General features: G+C 32.4%; 1 protein-coding gene across 9 annotated transcripts in view; it reads left to right on the top strand.

The window, feature by feature from the left end:
- LOC105663855 (semaphorin-1A-like) overlaps positions 1-22,188 on the top strand; it is a 488,866-nt gene that overhangs the window by 256,801 nt on the left and 209,877 nt on the right. For 7 of the 9 annotated variants that reach the window (XM_076530709.1, XM_076530708.1, XM_076530714.1 and 4 more), the window contains exon 5: positions 17,477-17,647. In XM_076530709.1, coding sequence (XP_076386824.1) covers positions 17,477-17,647 — 171 coding nt within the window. Of the gene's footprint in view, positions 1-16,525; positions 16,709-17,040; positions 17,264-17,476; positions 17,648-22,188 lie in introns of those variants that run through there. The other 2 variants (XM_076530712.1, XM_076530711.1) reach the window with 2 other exon arrangements.

Raw genomic sequence — 22,188 nt, 5'->3', positions numbered from 1 at the left:
AAATCTGAACGGGGCACACGGTCGTCAAATCGTTGAATCCGCCAAGACTTTTAAGAGTTTGCAGAATCTTTTACCTTCAGATAAGTATCGTAGCGATTGAATTACTCGAAACTTTGCAAGAAAGTATCGAGTGCCTATCACTGGCTCATTCTGTTCATCCATTTCCTTTCTCTCCGCGTTCCGGTCCCTCTTTGGTCACGATTGAAACGAGCCTCTCCATTCTGGTCAGGACGATCGATCCATCCAAGATTTAACCGACGGACGAGCAACGAAAAGTTGAAATCGGCACGAGGAGATCGCCAGAGGCGCCAATTCGATAAGAATCGAACAGAAGAATCACGCCTGACGAGCGTCGTAGTTTCTCGCTTTTAATCCACTTTTACTTCTCTGAAAAATAACGGCGGATCGATCGGACATTTTTATAATTTGCGGTTTAATTTATTTGATGGGCTGGGTTGAATTACGTGAAACTTGAATTGCGTTGCATATGTTTACTGATGCAGTTGGAAATTTAGGTATTTTTATTCTTGACGATGTCGACTGTCTTCACAGTAGTTTCTTATTATTTAGTTATTTATTATTCACAGTTTATTTTGCATTGTTATATTTACTATTTATATACTTAATATGAATACTTTCGATTGGGTAAATAAATAATTAATCTAGGAGATGGGCTCATGTGGAAATTTAAGTGTCACATACGTGGATGATGTAGGAGTCAATGTGTTAAATTGTTTTCAATTTGCATTATTTTGAAGTTGAATAGTGTCAAAGTTGAATTACATTGAAATTGAATTGCGTTAAATTTGAATTGTACAGTTTGCATCGCGCCCAATTTGGATTGTAATGAACTTGAATCATTTCAAATTTATATCATGTCGAATTGGAATCATGTCAAGTTAAATCGCATCCAGCTGAATTGCGACAAATTTGAATTGTGTTAACTTGAATCATTTCAAATTTATATCATGTCGAATTGGAATCATGTCAAGTTGAATCACATCCAGTTGAATTGCGACAAATTTGACCTGTCTTAACTTGAGTCACATCCAATTGAATAGCAATAAATTTGAGTTATGTTAAATTGAATCACATCTAGTTGAATAACAATAAATTTGATTTGTGTTAACTTGAATCACTTCAAGTTTAATCATATCGAATTCCAATCATGTCAAGTTGACTCACATCCAGTTGAATCGCGATAAATTTTATTTGTTATATCCAATTTAATCGCAATAAGTTTGATTTGTGCCGATTTAGACCGCGTTGAATTTGAATCACATCGAATTTGAATCGTACGAAGTTGAATCGCGTCAAATTTAAACCGCGTCGATTCGAATCGTATCGAACGAATTTGCTTTCAATATTAATCGCATTAAATTTGAATCACATCGAATTTGTATTGCGTCGGAATTGAATCGTGTCGACTTAAATTATTCCAATTTAAATCGCGTTAAATTTAGATTATATTGATTTGAACCGCGTCGAATGAACTCTCTTCAAATCGCAATCGTTAACTCTGAATCGCATCGAATTTAAGTCGCGTCAAAGTCGAATCATGCTAAGTTAAACCTAATCGAATCGTTTCGAAAGTTACATCAATTTGTGTCGAATTAAATCGTTTCGATTTTCATCTGACATTTGAATCGCACCAGACACATCTACCAGAACCACGTTAACACTAAACCTACTGTCACAGAATGTGTACTTAATTTGAAATTATAAATGAAGTTGAAAAATAATAAACAAACGACAAAACATAAATCGGTATACACGTTTATTCTTTATTTTCGTGAAAATCAATGCTGATTTCAAGGAATGCACTTTAATAAAATGTGTACCTCATAATAAGAAACTTGCGGAGCGTTCGACAATCGATCGACTTGGTAGTTTTACTGTTAAATCGAGCCAAGTCAAATCAAGTCTAATGAAATTGTATTAAAAATACGTCACATGGATTTGTGTCGAATTAAATTGTTATAATTTCTACCTCACATTCGACTCGTATCAAATTTGAATCATATCAAATCGAACTCTACTAAAGCCACATTGAACCTTGCTGAGTCAAACCATGTCTAAGTAAACTGCCTCAAAAGTCACATTAATCTGTATGGAATTAAACTGATATAATTTCTACCTCACATTCGACTCACACCAAATTTTAGTCACATCTAACTCTTCCAAAACTACATTAAATCGTGCTAAGTCACACCATGTCTTATCAAATCACATCAAAATATTATACCACATCTAATTGAATCACCTTAAAAGTCACAGTATATCTAATTGAATCTCCTCAAAATGTCATACCACATCTAACCGAATCCCTTCAAAAGTCACAACAAACCAAATTGAATCTCCTCAAATTGTCACAGCAGATCTAATCGAATCACCTCAAAAGTCACACCTCGTTTTGTGCCAAATTAAATCGTCCCAATTCCCACCCCATCGATTCGCACCAATTCCAAATCCCACCTAACCCATCTACCTATAACCCAAACGCACCCCAAATCAGTCGCTCAAACGCCCCAAAATCAGTCACCCAAATGATCCGACGAAAATAATTACCCGACACCCAACCGTCAAGAGCTTCACATTTGAGAAAATATTAAAATCGTCCATTCGCGGAATTTGCCGAGTCGCACAAAACCCGTGAAGAATCGTAGAAAACAAATCGCGGTACTCGATCGGTGCAGAACGTCATGCTCATTGTTCGGGTAGCCATAAGTCCGACAGGCGCTGCCATGAGCACGTGTCTGGTGTGCCTTTAGAATCGTTGGCAGAAAAGAACGGATATTCGATTCGTCTGGTTGGCTGGTCCCTGACAGATCGTACTTTAGTAAAATACAATTCGATGGCCAGGCGGAGGATTCGGAGTCTCGTTGGTCAGAATTGAAGATGTCCGTTGGATAGGTAGCCAACTAGATACGTTGGATAGATACGACTTCCTCGACCTGGAAGCTTCATCGTTTCGTCTGTCCTGGACGTGTCCCGCTATCTTTCTTCATCCTCTTGTGCCTAGTTCGTGGCTCTGTCCTCCCATTGCATAATGGCGGGGATATACAGGGTTAGAGGTGAAGGGGGACCTCGAGAAAGATTACGCTCCGTCGACTTCGCTCGTTGTAGCTGATTGCGGTTCGACCTAACGGAAGCTCGATTCGAGTTAATACCGTCGCGATAACGTCACGATCTACAGACTGTCTCTTTCTATCGAGATACGACTATCCTTCTTCGATTCTATTACTCTTTAGTTCACCTACTCCGACGTTTCTTCCTTTTTGTCTTCCTCGTCTTCTTTTTCGGGGCTTTCGGGTAACGAAGGAAGTGGGTATTTTGGAAAGTTTTCGAGAGTCGACGGAAATTGTGTAACTCATTTGCTACCACGATTCAAGTTGAGATTTTAATATGTACTTTTATGTATTTTCGATGTTGGAAGTTTCGAAAGTTTTTGGGGTTATGTATTTGAGAATTTATAGATTTGACAACTTGGAAGTTGTAGCTTTGAAAGTTGAGAAATTGGATATTGGAAAATTGGTTTGCCAGTTTGGTTAACTGCAATTTAGGAACTTTGGAGATGTGAAAATTTGGAACTTCGTGATCTTCAGAGTCGAATTTGAAAATTGAAGAATTGAAGATTGTATAATGTGAAAATTTAGAAATATAAAAATTTGTGACTGAAAATTGAAAATTTGTAGTTTTGAAAAAGAAAATTAAAAATTTGAAAATTTAAGGATCAAAAAATTCAGAAACATGCAAATTCTTAGAATCCCAAAATTTAAAAATGTAAGAAATCAAAAAATTTGAACTAGAAATTTGAAAATTTAAAATTATAGAAATGTTCAAAATACTATTTGTTTTCAAACTTATTGCTAATATGTGTTTAATATCAAATGTACCTGTTATTGAACCGTTCCTATAATTAGCAAGCAATATAACCTACCATTACAAATGCACATTAGCATCACTTTATTCATCTAATTAAATTAATGTACTGTGAATGCAATATTAAATAAATATCTGTTGTTTCTGTTCAAAACATTAAATTCATATGGTCTATAATTAATAATCAAACTCTAATTATTAATTAGCCAGAACAATTAATATGCGTTTTTATTTGTATAAAATTCGATTGAAAAATATTATAAATGCTAATCTCCCGATAGACGCGATTGGATTAAAAATTAATTCAATTACAGAGTTTTAAATTTCTAATTAGCAGAAATTTCAGGTTCTGCTGATGAATTAATTACTAATTGAACGTCACCCGCAATTAAAATTAATTTAGGTTTTTTAATTGGGAAGGACTGAATTAATAATTAACCTTTACTTTTCAATTAAAATGTCATTAGTTATCAATCCTAATTTATTCCTTAATTCAAGGAAATGTATGAATTGAACGTTAATTATTAATTAGCGTTCCGTTAAATTAGAAACATAGTTAATTATTTAAAACAGGGGTATCGAAACCACACAAAATCCCGAAAGTCGATAGAACATCAATTAGAAACTTCAATCTGTACCAGAGAAGATAAAATATTAATCAGTTTCAAAATTAGAAATCTTTGCGACGCATTATTGATGCTCAAATGATCCTTATTAAAATTTCATCCTGTAATATTATCTATTTTACAGAAATTTAAATTGCAAAAGCTAGACCGAGATTATCGACCAACGATAAAAATAGGTTTCTAAATGACTTATGACTGTAACTTCGATTTGTGAATTATATAAACTTTCTAATATTACATTCACGACGAATGCAAATTAATTCCCAGAAATCGCCATTTACTTTTTTGCCGGCAGCAAGTTTCGATTTGACCCGAAATGAAACGAAACGTAAAGTAGGAAGAACTTTCGAAATGGCGTCGCTTAACAGCTACGAACAAATAAGACTGTTTCTACCAAAACCAGACATAATGACGGGTCTTTAAGATACGTAATAACAAAATATTTTTTCATTTATTGATTTATTACCGTCTTACAAAAAGAATACATGTTGTGGAATTATAGCTGTTACAACCATAACTATAATAATATAATTAGACACTTTTATTTTTACCGACTGGCAATTTCATTTCGATGATGTATACCTTCATTCTCATCAGAACTTGAACACGAACACTTTTACGCGAATTCCAAATATTCTTCGCTTACCGAGAACTACCGATCATTTTCTTTGTCTATAATCTCATCATTATGAAGTTCAATTTCATTTTCTTCTCATTCACCTTCTTCGTGCTACATGCAACCGATATCGGACAATTCCATTGGTATTCTTCACTTTTTGCAACGATTCAGAGACTTTCGATCGTATTGCCGTTTTTAGGGCTTGTTATATGAAAAAGAATTAGGTCTATTTCAACGACTGTGGTATACATGACCGCGTGAAACAATCACGACTATGTTCGTTGCATGGGGACTATGTTTATGTTGAGCCGCCAGATAAGACGTTGCGTGCGATAAAATTTCCTAAGAAAGCATCGATAAATCTAAGTATCTAATAAATTCGAGTTTAACAGATTATAGGATACTTCCGCTTTGAGAAGTACCAGTGAAAATGACTGGTATCGGTATAAGTAGCCATGGCACAAAATTATTTCGATTCCGAATAAATGAAGCAAAAATAAAATTTGTTACGCCTTTGATTATCGCTGCAAAAGTCATATCATTGCGGAGAAAATATGCAACACGAATCTTCAAATGAAATTGTAAACTCAGGTGGTAGTTCTAGCGTTAATTATTCAACCGTTGAGAAACTTCGTGATTCTGTTAGATAGCACTTTCTTCTTTGATTTTCTTGAATTTTGACGCAAACAGAGAAACGTCGTGTGGGTTTTGCTTGATTTAAACGTTTGTTAGAGAGGCGTCGACCGCACCCACAGCTCGGTAGCTATATCAGTGAACGAACACAGAGACAAACAGAGCGTCGCGACGCCCGGCGTCCCGTTTCTCGCGTGTTGCGCCAAGAGTTGCATTGCGAAGTAACGAGTCTGAAGTGGAGGAGCACTCGGACCGTCACTTCAAAGTGCACTCGAAACGGGCTAAAACACCTGAAACGTTGTTGCCTGTGCTATTTATGCCCAGACCCGTTGCGTGTTTACCTTAAACAACGCTAACCCTCGCATCCTCTTCGTCCTTTCTCTTCCTGCTTTGTATTTGAATTGTCTAAAGCCACGATCATTCGTACAAGTTGTTTATTTCTGTCCTCTCTACTCTTGAATCGAGAATTTCCATGAAAAATTGCATCCTCTTCGTCCTTTCTTTTCTTATCCTGTATGTGGGTTGTCTGACATCAGGATCGTTAATATGAATTATTTATTTTTATTGTTTGGAGAGTATCGTAAATTTTCATTGCATTCTCTTCTTTCTCTTCTTATTTTGGATTTAAATAGTCTGGGATACTTTACACAATTGTTTTTCTTCCTTTTTTTGGTCTTTTGTATCGACGACTTTTATTAAGAAATGTTTGTGTGATTTCAAAGTGTACTTTTTGCAAATTTACTTGCACTAATATTATGGAGATACAAGCCAAAGTAAAATTCCTGGCGATATAGCGAGTGGCCATAAAACGCGTGGTGATATAACACGTGGCGATATTACTGATGGTATTACAACGCATTAAGCTACTAATGCGTAAAAATATAAACCGTGGAAATATAACTAGTAGAAGGATAATCCGTAGCAATATAACGCGTGGCAATAAAACACGTGGCAATATGACGCGTGGATTTACAACGCGTTGAAACGCTGATGCATAAAAATACAGAACGTAGAAACGTATCAAAATACAGGGAGTGGAAGTACAATCCATGGTAATATATCGCGCGGCAATACAACTGGTAGCACAATAGTCGTAATATCAGTCTCCTTTGATTTTCGATTTGCCGAGTATGAAAGTACTCGTCCATTTCGAATTCCATGGATTTCGAAATGGGATTAATAAAATATATTCACAAAACTTGTCTCGCTTTCATCGTGCACCTCTTGGAAGCAGATGCCTTTTCTCTCGTTTATTTTTCTCCATTTACAGAGACCGTCTCTCCGTTGTCAAGTCGAACTGAAAGTTTCCGTGGAGTTCAGATGGTATTAATATTCATGTTCCTCTCATTATTAGTCCCGCGGGAGATTTCAGTTCAATTTATTCTGATGCTCGTTTGAGAATCTGATTGAACCGACTGGGAGCGATTCGTCTGACAAAGCTCTGTACATTATTCGACAACGGAACGTATTTTTAATGGAAAGTATTATTTATCAAAAGTACTTCCGTACCCTTTGAACTTCAATCACCGATGTTCCTTTTAATTCTTCAGTTACGCGGTTATCTGTTTGGACGTGCATGTTTATTATACCTCTTCAGTCTCTTTTGTGTATCCATGAATATTATTGTAAACGCGAAAGAAAGGAAACAACGAAATGAAAATGGAATTGTTCGAGTGATTAATTAAACTTTGACGAAACTTTCTAATGCACTAATAGTTCGTTACACGCATTTTACGAAATAAATTAATCAACAGATTATTCGAAATTATTTCTTAAATAAATACTGACAATTAAAAAATATATTTGCTGTACCAGAATGAGAGGTTTTCATGGAAATAAATGTTAGCTGCAAAAAGCTACCGGATATTTTTACTGCTATTAAAGATCATTTCCATTTATTTTGTTTATTGAATATCGACGGTGCACAGCAAAAAGTGTATCATATGATTCAGTTTGATTACAATTTAATTTCTTGATCACACGGGTTTATTAAATTAAATGTGTATTATATGAAATATTAGTATTTAAAGAATAAAAAGAGAGGGTACGTAACGCATAAATGAGAAGTTGTACCGAGCAAAAACATGGAAAGGGTGAATGTCGAATGATAATTTCTTTTTTTAAAGCAACGCGGTTTTACTCCGACAAAGCCCTCTCGGTTTACGGTTCTCCATAGTAAATTGGCAATCTATCAGTGACACGTATCGCCATAGACGGGGATCGATCAGTAGTATAATACATATGCGATCAGGCAGCCGCGAGAGTACCGGCAGAATTGAAATACGATTTATCGAAGTTCAAAGACGTTCTTCCCATTTTAATTTAATCTGCATCGGCACAGATACGTGTACAGAGATCACGAGATCGTCGATCAGAACGAATTTCCCAATTGCATCGGACACGCGATCAAGGGGTGTGTACTGCAATTCTTTTTTCCACGTTGTCTTTTTTTATTTCTTGGTCGACCGGAATGGACACACTTGCTTCGTTAACCTCGATAACTGATTTCTTGCACCGTCGACTGAAATGGCGGCTTTAATTAGTCCGTGACTCGCGTGTTTCATTAGAGATAGTTTGATAATTGATAATAACTAGTTATATATTGAACCCGGTAAATGAATTACTGGAAAAAAATAGTCTATATTCTCTTTAATCGTCGTAAATTAATTACAAATTTAATTAATTACCAGTTTTAGTAGAATAAGGCTCGAATATGTTGAAATACGAACATAAATCCCTTGAATTTGTTTCATTTCACACTATAAAAGAATTTTTATTTATCAGTTAATAATAATAGCCCGCATTAAGTTTTTGCTAAAATCGATCATTATTGCACATCACCATCTGCGATTTTGCTCTAATTAAAATATGTTGTAGTCCACGTGAAATTAGAGGAGGTTTAAGTCATCATTTTGCCGGTTTCGAATTTGTTAAGGAATAACAAGCCTTCAAAGATTGCAATTTTTGTACATTTTTGCGAAAATAGGCTTCACTTACGAATTTTTTTTTCAGAAATTACTCAACCAATTTAGCTAAATTTTCTTTTGTTTTATTCATAAAAGATTGGGCTATTTTAAAATATTTTTTATTTAAAAGTTTATACAAAAATTGTTATGAATTATGTACCACGTTGTGTACATCCACCTTGAGGGGTTACTCCACATAACCATAACCACGGTGTTCCATTCAATATCTACAAGGTCTCACAGCTACTGTAACTCTTGAAAACGGGCTATAGCTAAGGTGATTCCGAACAACTTTTCCCTTAGCGAAAATAGAATTTGAAGCTTCGTCTTTGAATTATTAACAAAAAACACCGTCAGTTCATTCCACACTATCCATGTTTGCAAATTTTTCTGAGACTCTAAAAAATTTTGACGTTTTCGAACACAAGACGATGTAATCCGTTATTGTCCCCCATGAAAACACGATGGAAAGGGTTTCGAAGCAGAGCCATAGAAAGAGAATTTCATCGCGACGTTAATTCACATTTGTCACGGTTTTAATCACGCTCGAGGCAGCCTCGCGATTAACGAATCCTCGTAGCCAACCATTCAAGCCATCTCGAGCAAACGTCCATCTAGGAGGCGGAAAATTAAATTTTTAATTACTCCGTTCACGGTTGATCTTCATGGAGTGGCGGCCGTCCCCTTCGTAAATATTTTTCGCGGAATATAAACAGTGTGCCGAGACGCTGCGAGAAACCAGTGGGTTTCATTTAACCCGGAAAAGACACGACCGGGTGAATATCTCGAAAAGAGCTGCTTTCAATTTCACCGTGGTTTTTGCCTGAACCCGTGGATTAAACCATAAGCGTTTCACGTGTATACTGGCAGGATGATACTGGGTCACGTTCGTGTCCGTCGAGACACGAATTAGCAGTTAATCAGATGATTCGAGAGAAACGAAAGAAAACGACCCAAGTAACGTACATCCTTTTTTAATGTCACGTACGCGATTCCGCACACGTTAAATAGCGATGGAGTACGTGGCCTTATAATTTAATCACTCGATGGCTCTTACAATTGAACAGAGGATTGTGATGTGCATGTCGCGAATTTTAGAATTTGGACAATTCGAGGATTTGGGATTTGCAAGTTTGGGTATTTGGATATTTGGGATTTGCAAGTTTGGACATTTGGGAATTTGGGATTTGCAAGTTTGGGTATTTAGAAATTAGGGATTTGCAAGTTTGGTTATTTGGAAATTTGGAATTTGCAAGATTAGATATTTGGAAATTTGGGATTTGCAAGTTTGGGTATTTGGAAATTTCGGATTTGCAAGTTTGGGTATTTGGAAATTTCGGATTTGCAAGTTTGGGTATTTAGAAATTAGGGATTTGCAAGTTTGGTTATTTGGAAATTTGGAATTTGCAAGATTAGATATTTGGAAATTTGGGATTTGCAAGTTTGGGTATTTGGAAATTTCGGATTTGCAAGTTTGGGTATTTGGAAATTTCGGATTTGCAAGTTTGGGTATTTAGAAATTAGGGATTTGCAAGTTTGGACACTTGGAAATTTGGGATTTGCAAGTTTGGTTATTTGGAAATTTGGGATTTGCAAGATTGGATATTTGGAAACTTGGGATTTACAAGTTTGGACATTTAGAAATTTGGGATTTACAAGTTTGAACATTTAGAAATTTGGGATTTGCAAGTTTGGACATTTGGAAACTTGGGATTTGCAAGTTTGGACATTTAGAAATTTGGGATTTGCAAGTTTGGTCATTTAGAAATCTGGGATTTTCAAGTTTGGACATTTGGAAATTTGGGATCTGCAAGTTTGGACATTTAGAAATTTGGGATTTGCAAGTTTGATAATTTTTACATATTAGGGATTTGTAAGTTTAAGATTTGGATATATTAGGGATTTGCAAGTTTGGAGACTTGGACACATTAGGACTTGCAATATTGAAATTTACTAAAATTTTGCAAATTACCAAATTCATGCAAATTCATTTGCAATCAAATATTGTAAATTACCATATTCATCAACCTTAAATTCCTACCTTCTCAAATCCCTAAAAATTTCTAAATCCTCAAACCACAATAAACTTGAATTTCCCCTACTACCATTTCAAAATATTCAAATCCCAAAATCCATAAAACCGTATAATTAAACAGGTCCACGTCCACCACTGTATCCACTATCAAAAAATCTATATTATTCGCCGCGAAGGTTATTTCAGCCGATTTAATATTAACGTTAAAGTAGCTATCGTATCGAAGTTCATTTCTGGTTAGCTTTCCATCGGAAGCAAAACGGTCTACCCGCGTATTTCACGTTTCTCGGTGAATTTATTTTCGTGGCAGAGAGGTGTATCGACCGATGGAAAATTGAAAAATGCAGATCGCTTTCCCTGAACCTCGTGACGAGGAAGCCAATGCGGAGAACCACGGGTATCTTTGTTCATTCTGGCAAGGGTGTTTTGCATTGCGAATACGTAATGGTTTCAGCGAACGTTACGCGCTCGAATCGCGAATACTGTTTTATCACGTAACGGACAAAAGGAAAGGAACGGTACGTAATGTAATTTTTCACTAAAAATGATGAACAACCTCCAAAGACTCAAGAAATACATACACTCGTCGTTCATCCTTTTGTTACCCCCGCTAATTTACAACTGAAAATAGGAAAGACTGCAAGTGTAATTTTTCAGAAGATTATTGTAAGAAGGTATTTATTACAGGATTTATTGTGGGGAATATGGACTGAAGAGTTATTGTGGTTATTTTTAATGTTAGTCGGAAATGAATTTTTTATTTTATCTTTAAATAAGATTCTGGTGAATGGAAAAATGTTCTCAGGTATGAAATTAGGTTTCCAAATTTATAAGTAACAAATGTATAAAATTTACAAGGTTACAAATTTACAAATTTACTAATTTACAAAATAACAAATATAAATTTATAAATTTGATCATTTTTAATTTAAATTTAATCATTACATTTTTTCATGAACCTGAAGATGACAGTATAGTACACGTTTAAGATCATCTTAATGTCCTGTTTCATACGATATAAGAAAGTAAGTAATATACCATTAAAAAATATCATCTTTCAAGAAAGATACTAAAACTATATAAAATATAGATACCTCATTGCCTGCAAAATATAAAACTCCTCCTGAATGGTAAACATTACATTTTGTCTAATTAAATTTTGTCTAATGTATCATTTACGTAGAAAAGAACACCCTGTATATCGGTGTTCCTGTAACCGAAAAGTCTATTGAAAACTCTAATTTCACTTTATTCGTGCAACTCGGAAGATCGCGTGCGTGCTTCGACTCACGACAGCAATCGAATCAGCTCGCGCAGATATCGAGCGTGATTTAGAAAGGCCATGGTGCCACCCGCGCCTCTTACCATGGTTTTTGCACTAATTAGAACACGTCTGGAGATCGCAGTGGCCGTTTCTGTCGCCGCTTACCATATAGCCGACCAACCGACGCGAGTTACAAGCGGGCCGAGAAACTTTCGACCGCAAAATCGTGCTGCATATTCATCGGGTAATACGATTTCACAGTTTCGAGCCTCCAGCAGCCAGATTTTACCCGGCTCTAACCTCGCGTATAAATTCGGCCCGGGACATTACTCTAATCCCCGCCATCCAACGGGCAAACTTTTTTTCTAGGGCATTGCATACATTCTGCCGGATTCAGACTTTACTTTGACGAGAGAACTCGCTGGCGGATCACAACGATACGCTTCCGCATTTGAAAGGGTAACGATATCCGGCTATCGAAAAAGTTAGCCCTTCTGTTTGGATTTCTACCCGCGAGAAAGATCCTCTTCTCTCCTTTTTTCACCTTACGGATGAAAGGTATCTTCAGGATAAACGTGTTACGTTTTCATGCGTTACTGCTAACATGCTCGTTGATTGCACTTTTTTTAATCACCGTAAAATAGCAAGACATATTTCACTGTTCTTTATTTGTCCTTTTCATTCTTCAATGTTCTTTATATCTCGTTTTTCTATTTCGTTAAAACATTTGATCTCGAGAAATAGGGAATTAATAACATAAATGGTGTAGAGAAGATAGTACAATTTTTGGGTAGATACTCTTCCTGTACAAACTACCAAACCTTCAAATATCTCCAATCACTAACACAACTCTATTAGCGAAAAGCCCGCGATATTGAAACCTAAGCGTAGTGCAGTATCAAGAGACACAAAGAAGATCAGGTAAATGAAGTAATACGAGGATATTAAGATGACGCAGGGAAAAATAACGCAGGAGGTGTACGCGTGTAGACCGCCCACGACGTGGCTTGTCAGAAGAAAAATACGACGTCGGATAATGCACCGTAACGAGATCGTGTAATACCGTAGAAAAGTGCATCCAGAAGGTAGTGGCTGATAAGATTTACCTTGCGTCATGGCCAGCCGAAAATTATCAAAGGTAAGGTCGTTTCTGGATCGACCATGCGAACCGGCGGAAAAAGGACAGTCACGAAACCACTGGGATACTTAACAGGCGAGAAAGGGTTGGATAGCTTGTTCAAGGATTTCTTCTCGACAGTATGCAGCTGCAGTTCCTGTCGTAACCCCTCCACCCTCTACTTCACCTTTCCATCGCCATGCTTCTCCTTGTTTCGTGTACTGGATCTTTCCATGTTCGCCTCGAGCGATTGTTAGTTCGTGCAAGGAAATCCAGAATTTCCAGTCAGGGTGAGCGACGTTTGATTTTTTTCATCCGCCGGGTATATACAGGGTGTTCTGAACTGTTCTACTGGCGATTGGTACTGAACCGACTTTCCAATTTTATTTGCAGTATTTCAAACTTCGATATTTTTGCTTTCACGGAGGCGGACATTTTTCGGATTTCTAAACTTTGGTGGTGGATTGATTTCTTCCTATTTTATATAGAATTATATAGCAATATGACGAGAGTTAATTGTGTACAATTTACAATTTTTCATTAGCGTCACAGAATTAAATTCTGTTTACTTTTTGAGAATCACATTCGATATAACTTTATTATAATATGTTATACAAATTATATGATAGTACCATTTAATGTATTGTATTGAAAATATTTTTTTTAAATATTGTGATTTAAGAGATTCTTTTAAATAAAAATTTTAAATATTGTGATTTAGGAGACTTTTTAAATCAAAACTTTAAATATCTTGCTTTCAGTATTGCAATCATAAATATTATCTTTGAAACGTTATAATTAATTATTTTTTAAATACTATAACTAATATATTTTCTTTGAGAAGTAATTTAAATATTTTTTTTACGTATCACAACTGCAATTTTCTTTTAAGAATAATTTAAAGCAGTTTCTTCTAAACATTACAATATAAAATACCTCTACTGCAGTATCATAATTTCAAATGCTTTTTCAACATATTATAATGTAAAATATTTCCTGTGAACATTGCATGTTACATTTTCTTTTTATAACAAGAAAATAATGAATAAACATTCCGCAACGATATTGACTCGGTTGCGTTTAGGGAAATTTCGTAATTAAATTATTCATACGCGTTCCGAAACATCGAAGGTTTTGCGGGAAAATTCAGAATTGTTTTGCATATCTCGCTCAGCGAATCTCATTCCCCTCATGACCTGTAATATTTTTCAAAACATCTGAAATTCTTTGGAAAACAGAATTCATATTATACGGTTTCCACATGCCGCTTTTATTGTTACGAGATAATTTTTTGCATATTGCGAGTTGCACGAACGATTTTAATTCGTTACTGCTAATTTTGAAATCACGTTTGTCCGTTAAATTGAACGTTTTTCGCTGGAAATAAATATTCACGAAGTTTCGTTCATTCGTAAAAGAATGAAATCTGGGTTACTTGTTTTTTGCGTTAAGAGATGAAGAATCAATTGTGGCTGTTCATTCGTGTTATTTTATTTTAGTTTGATAAGTAACAATTGTGTTAGCCGCGGAACATATTTCGTTGCTGGTTTTGCGGCCGGATTATGTACGCGCCCGAAGGAAAAGTATGACACGACATGGAAGTAATCTCATTTCTGAAAATAATGAGAACATGCGCATGCAGATCGAAAATTAGCGAGCTCTCGTATGCAAAATCGCATCGACATCTTTTTTCCCTTTTTAAATAAGGTGAAGCGTACCATGTCGCGAATATCTATTTATTTTTAACAAGTTCATTTTTAGAAATGACACACGCATCGCATTAATTCTTAACTTATACTTTAAATAAAATATTAGTTGACAAAAATAGTAATGGCTACTAGTAATAATAAACAAACAGGAACTATATAAAAATTAACGTTCATTTTGAAATTGCCTTTCGTATCACATATGATATTTTTAAACACTGTAACAATATTGCGAACTATGCAAAATATTAATAAAATTATGATTATTTTATTTATAAAAAAAATTTGTTAACTGTATAAGTTAAGAAATGAGAAGTCAAATTATTATCGTAATAATTTTCAATTTTATTTCACACCATAGAAAATCATAATGTTATCTTGTTCTTTAAAATTCTAACAATATTCCACAAATTTCTACGACATACGAACAATATCACATTTGTAGCACGACTTTATTATTCTGATACCAATTCTCTGTTTAATTTCATTAATTAATAATTATTATAATCCTGTATAATTGCACAGTCAAGCATAAAATTCAAAATGTTTATGATACTCTAGGTTATTATTTATTAAATCACACTAAAATTAATGATTGTAAATTTTAAGCAATTAATTATCAGAAATGACGCGTAACGTTCGAGAACTTCCAACGGTCGGACGCCATATTGGAAAATCGGTAGGAAAAAGTCAAAAGTCAAGTGCCAAATTAGAGACTATGAAAATAGTATTACGTATATATTCGTAAAGTAACAAAAAATTTAATAATAATAAGTAGGGTATTAATACTCTAAATTATTTAGTATTTTAAACACAATTTTTCGATTCATTTTATCAACTGAATATCATATGTCATCTCATATGTCATATACATATGTATATTAATAATATACATACACGTAATACTATATAACATTATATAAAATAATATAAAATAATTCGAAATATTATTTAAATTGACTATATGTATCATACTGGAATAAGACTCACCGATTAATACTGTGCACGATGTTTTCGATTTTGATGACGCAGTTGGCGGATGATACAGCTTCATTACACTTTCGCACAAAATACTCAATTACCGGATAGAATTATTATTGTTTTCGACACCACGATTTGATATTTGTATAATAATACTTCAATTAACAACCGTGAAACACTTTGACTTTAATTATTAACAATTAATATCGGAACCGATACACAACGCACAGACCTTTTCAACTGCCGGACGCCATATTGAAAAATTGTGGCGCCAAAAATACTGTTAAGCGTCACTAGCAGTAAAATGGTAACAACTGTTTAATATTTTATAAAATAAGAAAAAATAATTTCATCACTTTAATTTAATGCGGCAAAATGTACTAGCATCTAATTATTCATATTATAAATTGTATCGAAATAATTATTATAATCCTGTATAATTGCACAGTCAAGTATCTCATAATTAATTATTTCAATACAATTTATAATATGAATAAATTGATGCTAGTATACTTTTCCGCGTTGAATTAAAGCGATAAAATTATTTTTTCTTATTTTATAAAATATTAAATAGTTATTACCATTTTACTGCTACTGACACTTCACAGTATTTTTGGCGCCACAATTTTTCAATATGGCGTTCAGCAGTTGAAAAGGTGCGTGCGTTGTGTATCAGTTCCGATATTAATTATTAATAATTAGAGTCAAACTGTTTCACGGTTATTAACTGCAGTATTGTTATACAAATATCAAATCGTGGTATCGAAAACAATAATAATTCTATCCGGTAATTGAGTGTTTTGTGCGAAAGTGTGATCAAGCTATGTCGTTCGCCAACTGCGTCATCAAAATCGAAAACATCGTGCACAATATTAATCGGTGAGTCTTATTCCTGTATGATACATATAGTCAATTTAAATAATATTTCGAATTATTTTATATTATTTTATATAATGTTATATATATTACGTATATGTATATTAGTAATATACATATGTATGTATATGACATATAAGATGACATATGATATTCAGTTGATAAAATGAATTGAAAAATTGTGTTTAAAATACTAAATAATTTAGTTTACTAATATTCCACTTATTATTATTACATTTTTTGTTACTTTACGAATAATACTATTTTCATAGTCTCTAATTTGGCGCTTGACTCTTGACTCTTTCCTACCGATTTTCCAATATGGCGTCCGACCGTAGAAAGTGCTCGAACGTTACGCGCCGTGTCTCATAATTGATTGCTTAAAATTAGTAACAAAGTGTTTTACAATCATTAATTTTGGTGTGATTTTATAAATAATAACCTAGATTATCATAAACATTTTGAATTTTATTCGATTATCAAGTATTTTCTTTAAAATTGTGTTGTTCGTTAAACTGCGTCGTCGAAGTTTCAATCGTCGTACAAGATATTCCTACAGTGAGTGTCATTCGTTTCAAATCTTCTTATTTCTTCTAAAATCGTTTAAAACTTCTTTAAGTTGCTTCACAATCTATGTACTTACGTATATTCTACAGTAAATAATAGTTATCGAATTTCTGTGTGTTCTGCGTCGTTGCTAACGCAGTGTTACCATCACGGTTTTGGAAATTAGATTTCAAAGTAACTATTGTTTCATCTTGTTTGTTACAGAGGTTGCAGTGGTCCAGCAGCAGGGCACATCGCGAACTTTGTTATCTGAAAGGACGTAGCGAGGACCAGTGTCAGAATTACGTACGGGTATTCGGCAGACAAGGACCTGATCGATTTCTTGTTTGCGGAACGAACGCGTACAAACCTCAATGCATGCAGTTCACCATCAAGGTAAGTGCTTTAGATATCTTTTTTACTCGGCAGAAACATCAAGGTTATTCCAATTACATAGCCCTTTGTTTCAACCAGTCGCTTATACTTATTTCAATATTCGATCACCATAGATATTTTTAATGATAAAGTAAAGGATAAAGGTAGACATGAGATAATTACACCTTTGATAAAATTACATGTTTGATATAATATTTTTAATTCTCTCATTTAGTTCTCTCTATTCTTTTCTTAAAATCAAAATCAAATATCTACTATATCATTATTAATATATTTATTAATTTGAAGCCTTACGTTAATAATTACAGTGTAGTGATTTTAAATTGCATCTAAAAGCATTTAGTATAATTAGAATTTATCTACTATTGTAAACATGTATTTTATTTAAAATTAATTTACAAATTGAATGTAAAAGTAATAATAAATGCTACCAAAATAAAAGTTCAGTTGAAATAAATTTCTTTGTATGTATTAAAGAGTTACATTAATTTGATAAAGTCACAGTTGTTGATATTTTTGTAGTATATTTCCATTCGATTATTTAAAGACCAGTAATATGAAAAAATGAAAGATCTTAAGAAGCTTGAGCACAAATTGTATTATTTGTGAGTACTTAATCCCTAATTATTTCAAAGGTTGCAATTCTCTTTGTAGTCAAGAAATGCAAGTTAATACGTGTAATAAATTTGTAAGTAGAATTTACAGAATTTCAGTTTGTTAAGCTGTACAGTTAAGGGCTACAATAAAGGAATTGTGCAAAGCTACTTTTCATAAGATTTTGCATGATAAATATTAATAAATAATTTTTTTTAAATGTTAGATATCTATGTTGAATATAAAATTGATTTTAAATGGCATAAATTGTTTGAACGTATGTTTAATTTTAATATTCTGTTATGCATTGCATTACAATTGTACAAAATATTTTTCATATTATTACTATAAAATAAAAATGTGCAGTAATTCAATAGCTTAAAACCATTAATATACAAATACTATGGTGCTCGAATATTAAATAAAAAATGTATGGGAGAGTAGAATGCTACCAATCATATTATTATTTAACTTTAATTCAGATTAGTTTTGAAAAAGATTAAAGCGCAACTGATTTGTAGTATAAGTGAAAGTTAATAAACAAGGGAGGAACTGTATTTGTTATATTTGATAATAAAAGTTACCTAATTTCTGAATTTATAAATTGAAAATTTGAAAGTTAAAAAGTTCACAGAATTGAATATTCATTCATTTAACTTTGGTCAGTACTGTTCGACTCTCTCCTTCTGCATGCTTAAACTAATAATAAATTTCACGTTCAATCTACTTACTGTTGCATTTCATATATGTGACAAATATTGTTGCATAATTGCAACTTGTAATTCACACACTTAACAAGGCAGAAATTTAACTACATAAAACAATAGTTCAACTTTGATACCGTTTTATTTATTTAGTAATCGTGCACAAAGATCAAATGCAAAATGAAAGGAAATTGTTTTAACGTTTCTACAAAGCAACAGAGGGAATTGAACGGTAAACAACGTTAGAAGCATAGGATTCACGGGTAATTTATTGGTCAATGATAAATATTGGCGCGGTAAACAAAAGTCATAATATAATTATAGTAATAAATGAGAACGATACGAGAAGTGTAATCAGATAATCGATGTTTACCTCGATACGTTTTATCGTCGAATAGAATGGATATAAAGATGTTAAAAAGTCGTGAATCAAATCGTTCGGAAATTTCATAAATTGTGCTGTTGCATTGTGCAAATTCACGCGGCCGAAATTGAAATTCGTAATCGAGTAAATTTAAAAATTATTCGTACATTCAAATTCAAATACGGCGCTGTTCGTGTATCGATTTTATTTGTATAATCCTATTTTGTATATCAACTTTAGCTTGAAATATCCGGTGATAGTATTGGAGAATTTATTTCAAATTTGTTTTGTAAAATTATATTGAAGTGTACAGTTGAAAATTATTTAGGTATTTTCGTTTTGCAGTTTATTAAATTTTATTGACTCTGTTTAGTATATTTTCGTACGTTAAACGTATTATTTAATATTGTGGTTTATCTTGTAAAATTGAGAACACGGTAAGTGAAATTTTGTTATTTATTTATTTTAAGTTGTTTTCTTCCCTATAAATAATATAATTTATTACTTAAGCTGTTATTTAGTTTTTACTTTTCCGCTTCATTTCTACTCTTTTCTGAAATTTCAAGCTTGAAACTTAGAAAAGTTATAATTTAAAATATAATTTAAACGTGAGGGTTTATACGAGTTTATTGAACGAATACGAACACATTTATTACTAATTATTAATAAATATTACAATATATATAATATATATGGATATAAGATATCGTTGAGAGATATAATGTGCCTTTCTAGATTTGCGACCACGAGGTCAGTTACCGGTGTATTAGCTTCCGGTGTCAGGCACGCGGCCGGAAGTCGCAAGTTTACTAGAATATTCGCGATTCTTCCTTTCGCGCCATTTGAATCTACGCGAACCTATATCAGATTATAACAATAACAGTAATATTAATATACCAAATGTTTAATAATTTGATTTATAAAATTGAGAAAAACAATGTGCTTAGAAATCTATTTCATATTTTTTTTAATTTTTCTTTTTTGTAAAATTATAAATATATATAAATAATTATTCAAAATCTGATTTAATTTATAAAATACAAAATAACTTGTCTGTCAAGAAATTTCTCATTTAACCCCTCATATTTGACACTTTATCCAATTTTATTTTAAAATGCGTACAAAATTGAATTAAATATTTAATAATTAATTTCATGAAATTGTGGCAATCTCACAGAGTACTTGGAAATTTATTATTTATCTTTCTTATCCTTAAATCTGCACAATTCTAATTTAGATAAAGTGTTCAAGCTTGAAATAATTATAATTTAGTTTTCAATAATTGATCTTTTGAAATATCTACTTTTATTTTTTCAATTTAACTAATTCTTATATATAACTTCTATTGTGAAATATAATAAAGTTATAATTTACCTTAATTTAATTTAAAATAATTTAATAAAAATTATTTTGCTTTAATCAATGTTGCTCTTAGTTTAGTTAAGGTAAATAATTTAATTTAATTTAGTAATCCAAGTAAATTTGTAATTCAATTAATTTTTCTTTAATTAAGGTATATTTGTAATTTAATTTAATTTACTTTATTTAAAGTAATTTAATAAATAATTAAGGTGTCTCGCTACTAACTGAAAGATTAAAATAACGAAAAATTCGCGGTATAAAGATTAGAATACAATATTTATTGCAATAATTTATCATGTAAGATTAGTAAAAGACAGGGTTAGCTCTGAAACTTTGCAAAATTTTTGATTAAACGTAGTTAACACGTATCCTTGATGCACGGCGGATCATCAATGGGCCATCGTATGTGGTTTTGTTTGAAAAAAAGCAGGAGATTGTATCGCGTTGTTGACTCGAGAAAATATGAGCAATAGAAGGCAAAGCTTTTACGGGATCTTTTACGAGGTTCGAGTATACCAGACCGAACTTCTTTCAAGTTTTTACTTTATCACAGAGAACTCCTAATACCGTATAACTCTTGAAACACAGTTAATATTGTGTCTGTATGACTTTATTCCTGGAAACTGTTATTCTGTAATACTCTTATCGACTATTTTATTTTATTTAAATACGAATAAATGATATAATTAAACATGAATAAATAATATAATATTATTTAAAAATGAATTAGTAATATGATTTTATTTAAACATGAATGAAAAATGTGATTTTATTTAAATACGAATAATTTTATTTAAAAATGAATAAATAATATGATTTTGTTTAAATATGAATAATATTTAATAATTTAAAAATGAATAATTTAAAAATTTAAATATGAATAATTTTACTTAAACATGAATAAACAATTGAACCAATTTGCAAATCATTGATGTATTTACTCGTGTGTTTAGTGCTCTTATTTGCTCGTTATATTATATTATAATTAATCAATGACATATTATTATCACCGGGTATGGCTCATTAAATCAAATTAATTAGTAGCGCAATTATCAATTCATGTAGGTATTTTAAGAAAAATTATGATTGAAATAAAAATGTATTTAAGTCGTAGTACAAATTTTGCATCTTAATAAAAATAAATTTAAATCGTAATAGAAATAAATGTGTCTTAGTTTTCGTCTTAATAACAAATTTAAATTAAATTAAAAATTTAAATCAAATACAAATTTAAACAATTTCTAAAAAATTACGATAAAATAAAAATTAACTTCATTTAGAAATTTGTGAAATTAGGGAAATCTGAAAATTCAGAATTGCGATATTTTAAATTAAAAATTTTCCAAATTTACCACTGTACAAATTTACAATTTTAAACATTTATAAATTTGCAAATTTAAAATTACAAAATTTTCAATTTAGTGAATTTACAATTTTACGATAAGATAAAGATTTAGCACTTCAATTTATGACGAAAGTAAGGATGCAGCGTAATTTTTCCGGTCTCGAATGTTTAA

This window comes from Megachile rotundata, chromosome 4 (genome assembly GCF_050947335.1).
Source record: "Megachile rotundata isolate GNS110a chromosome 4, iyMegRotu1, whole genome shotgun sequence".
In the NCBI taxonomy this organism is placed as follows: domain Eukaryota; kingdom Metazoa; phylum Arthropoda; class Insecta; order Hymenoptera; family Megachilidae; genus Megachile; species Megachile rotundata.
This window is presented reverse-complemented; position numbering and strand designations above follow the sequence as displayed.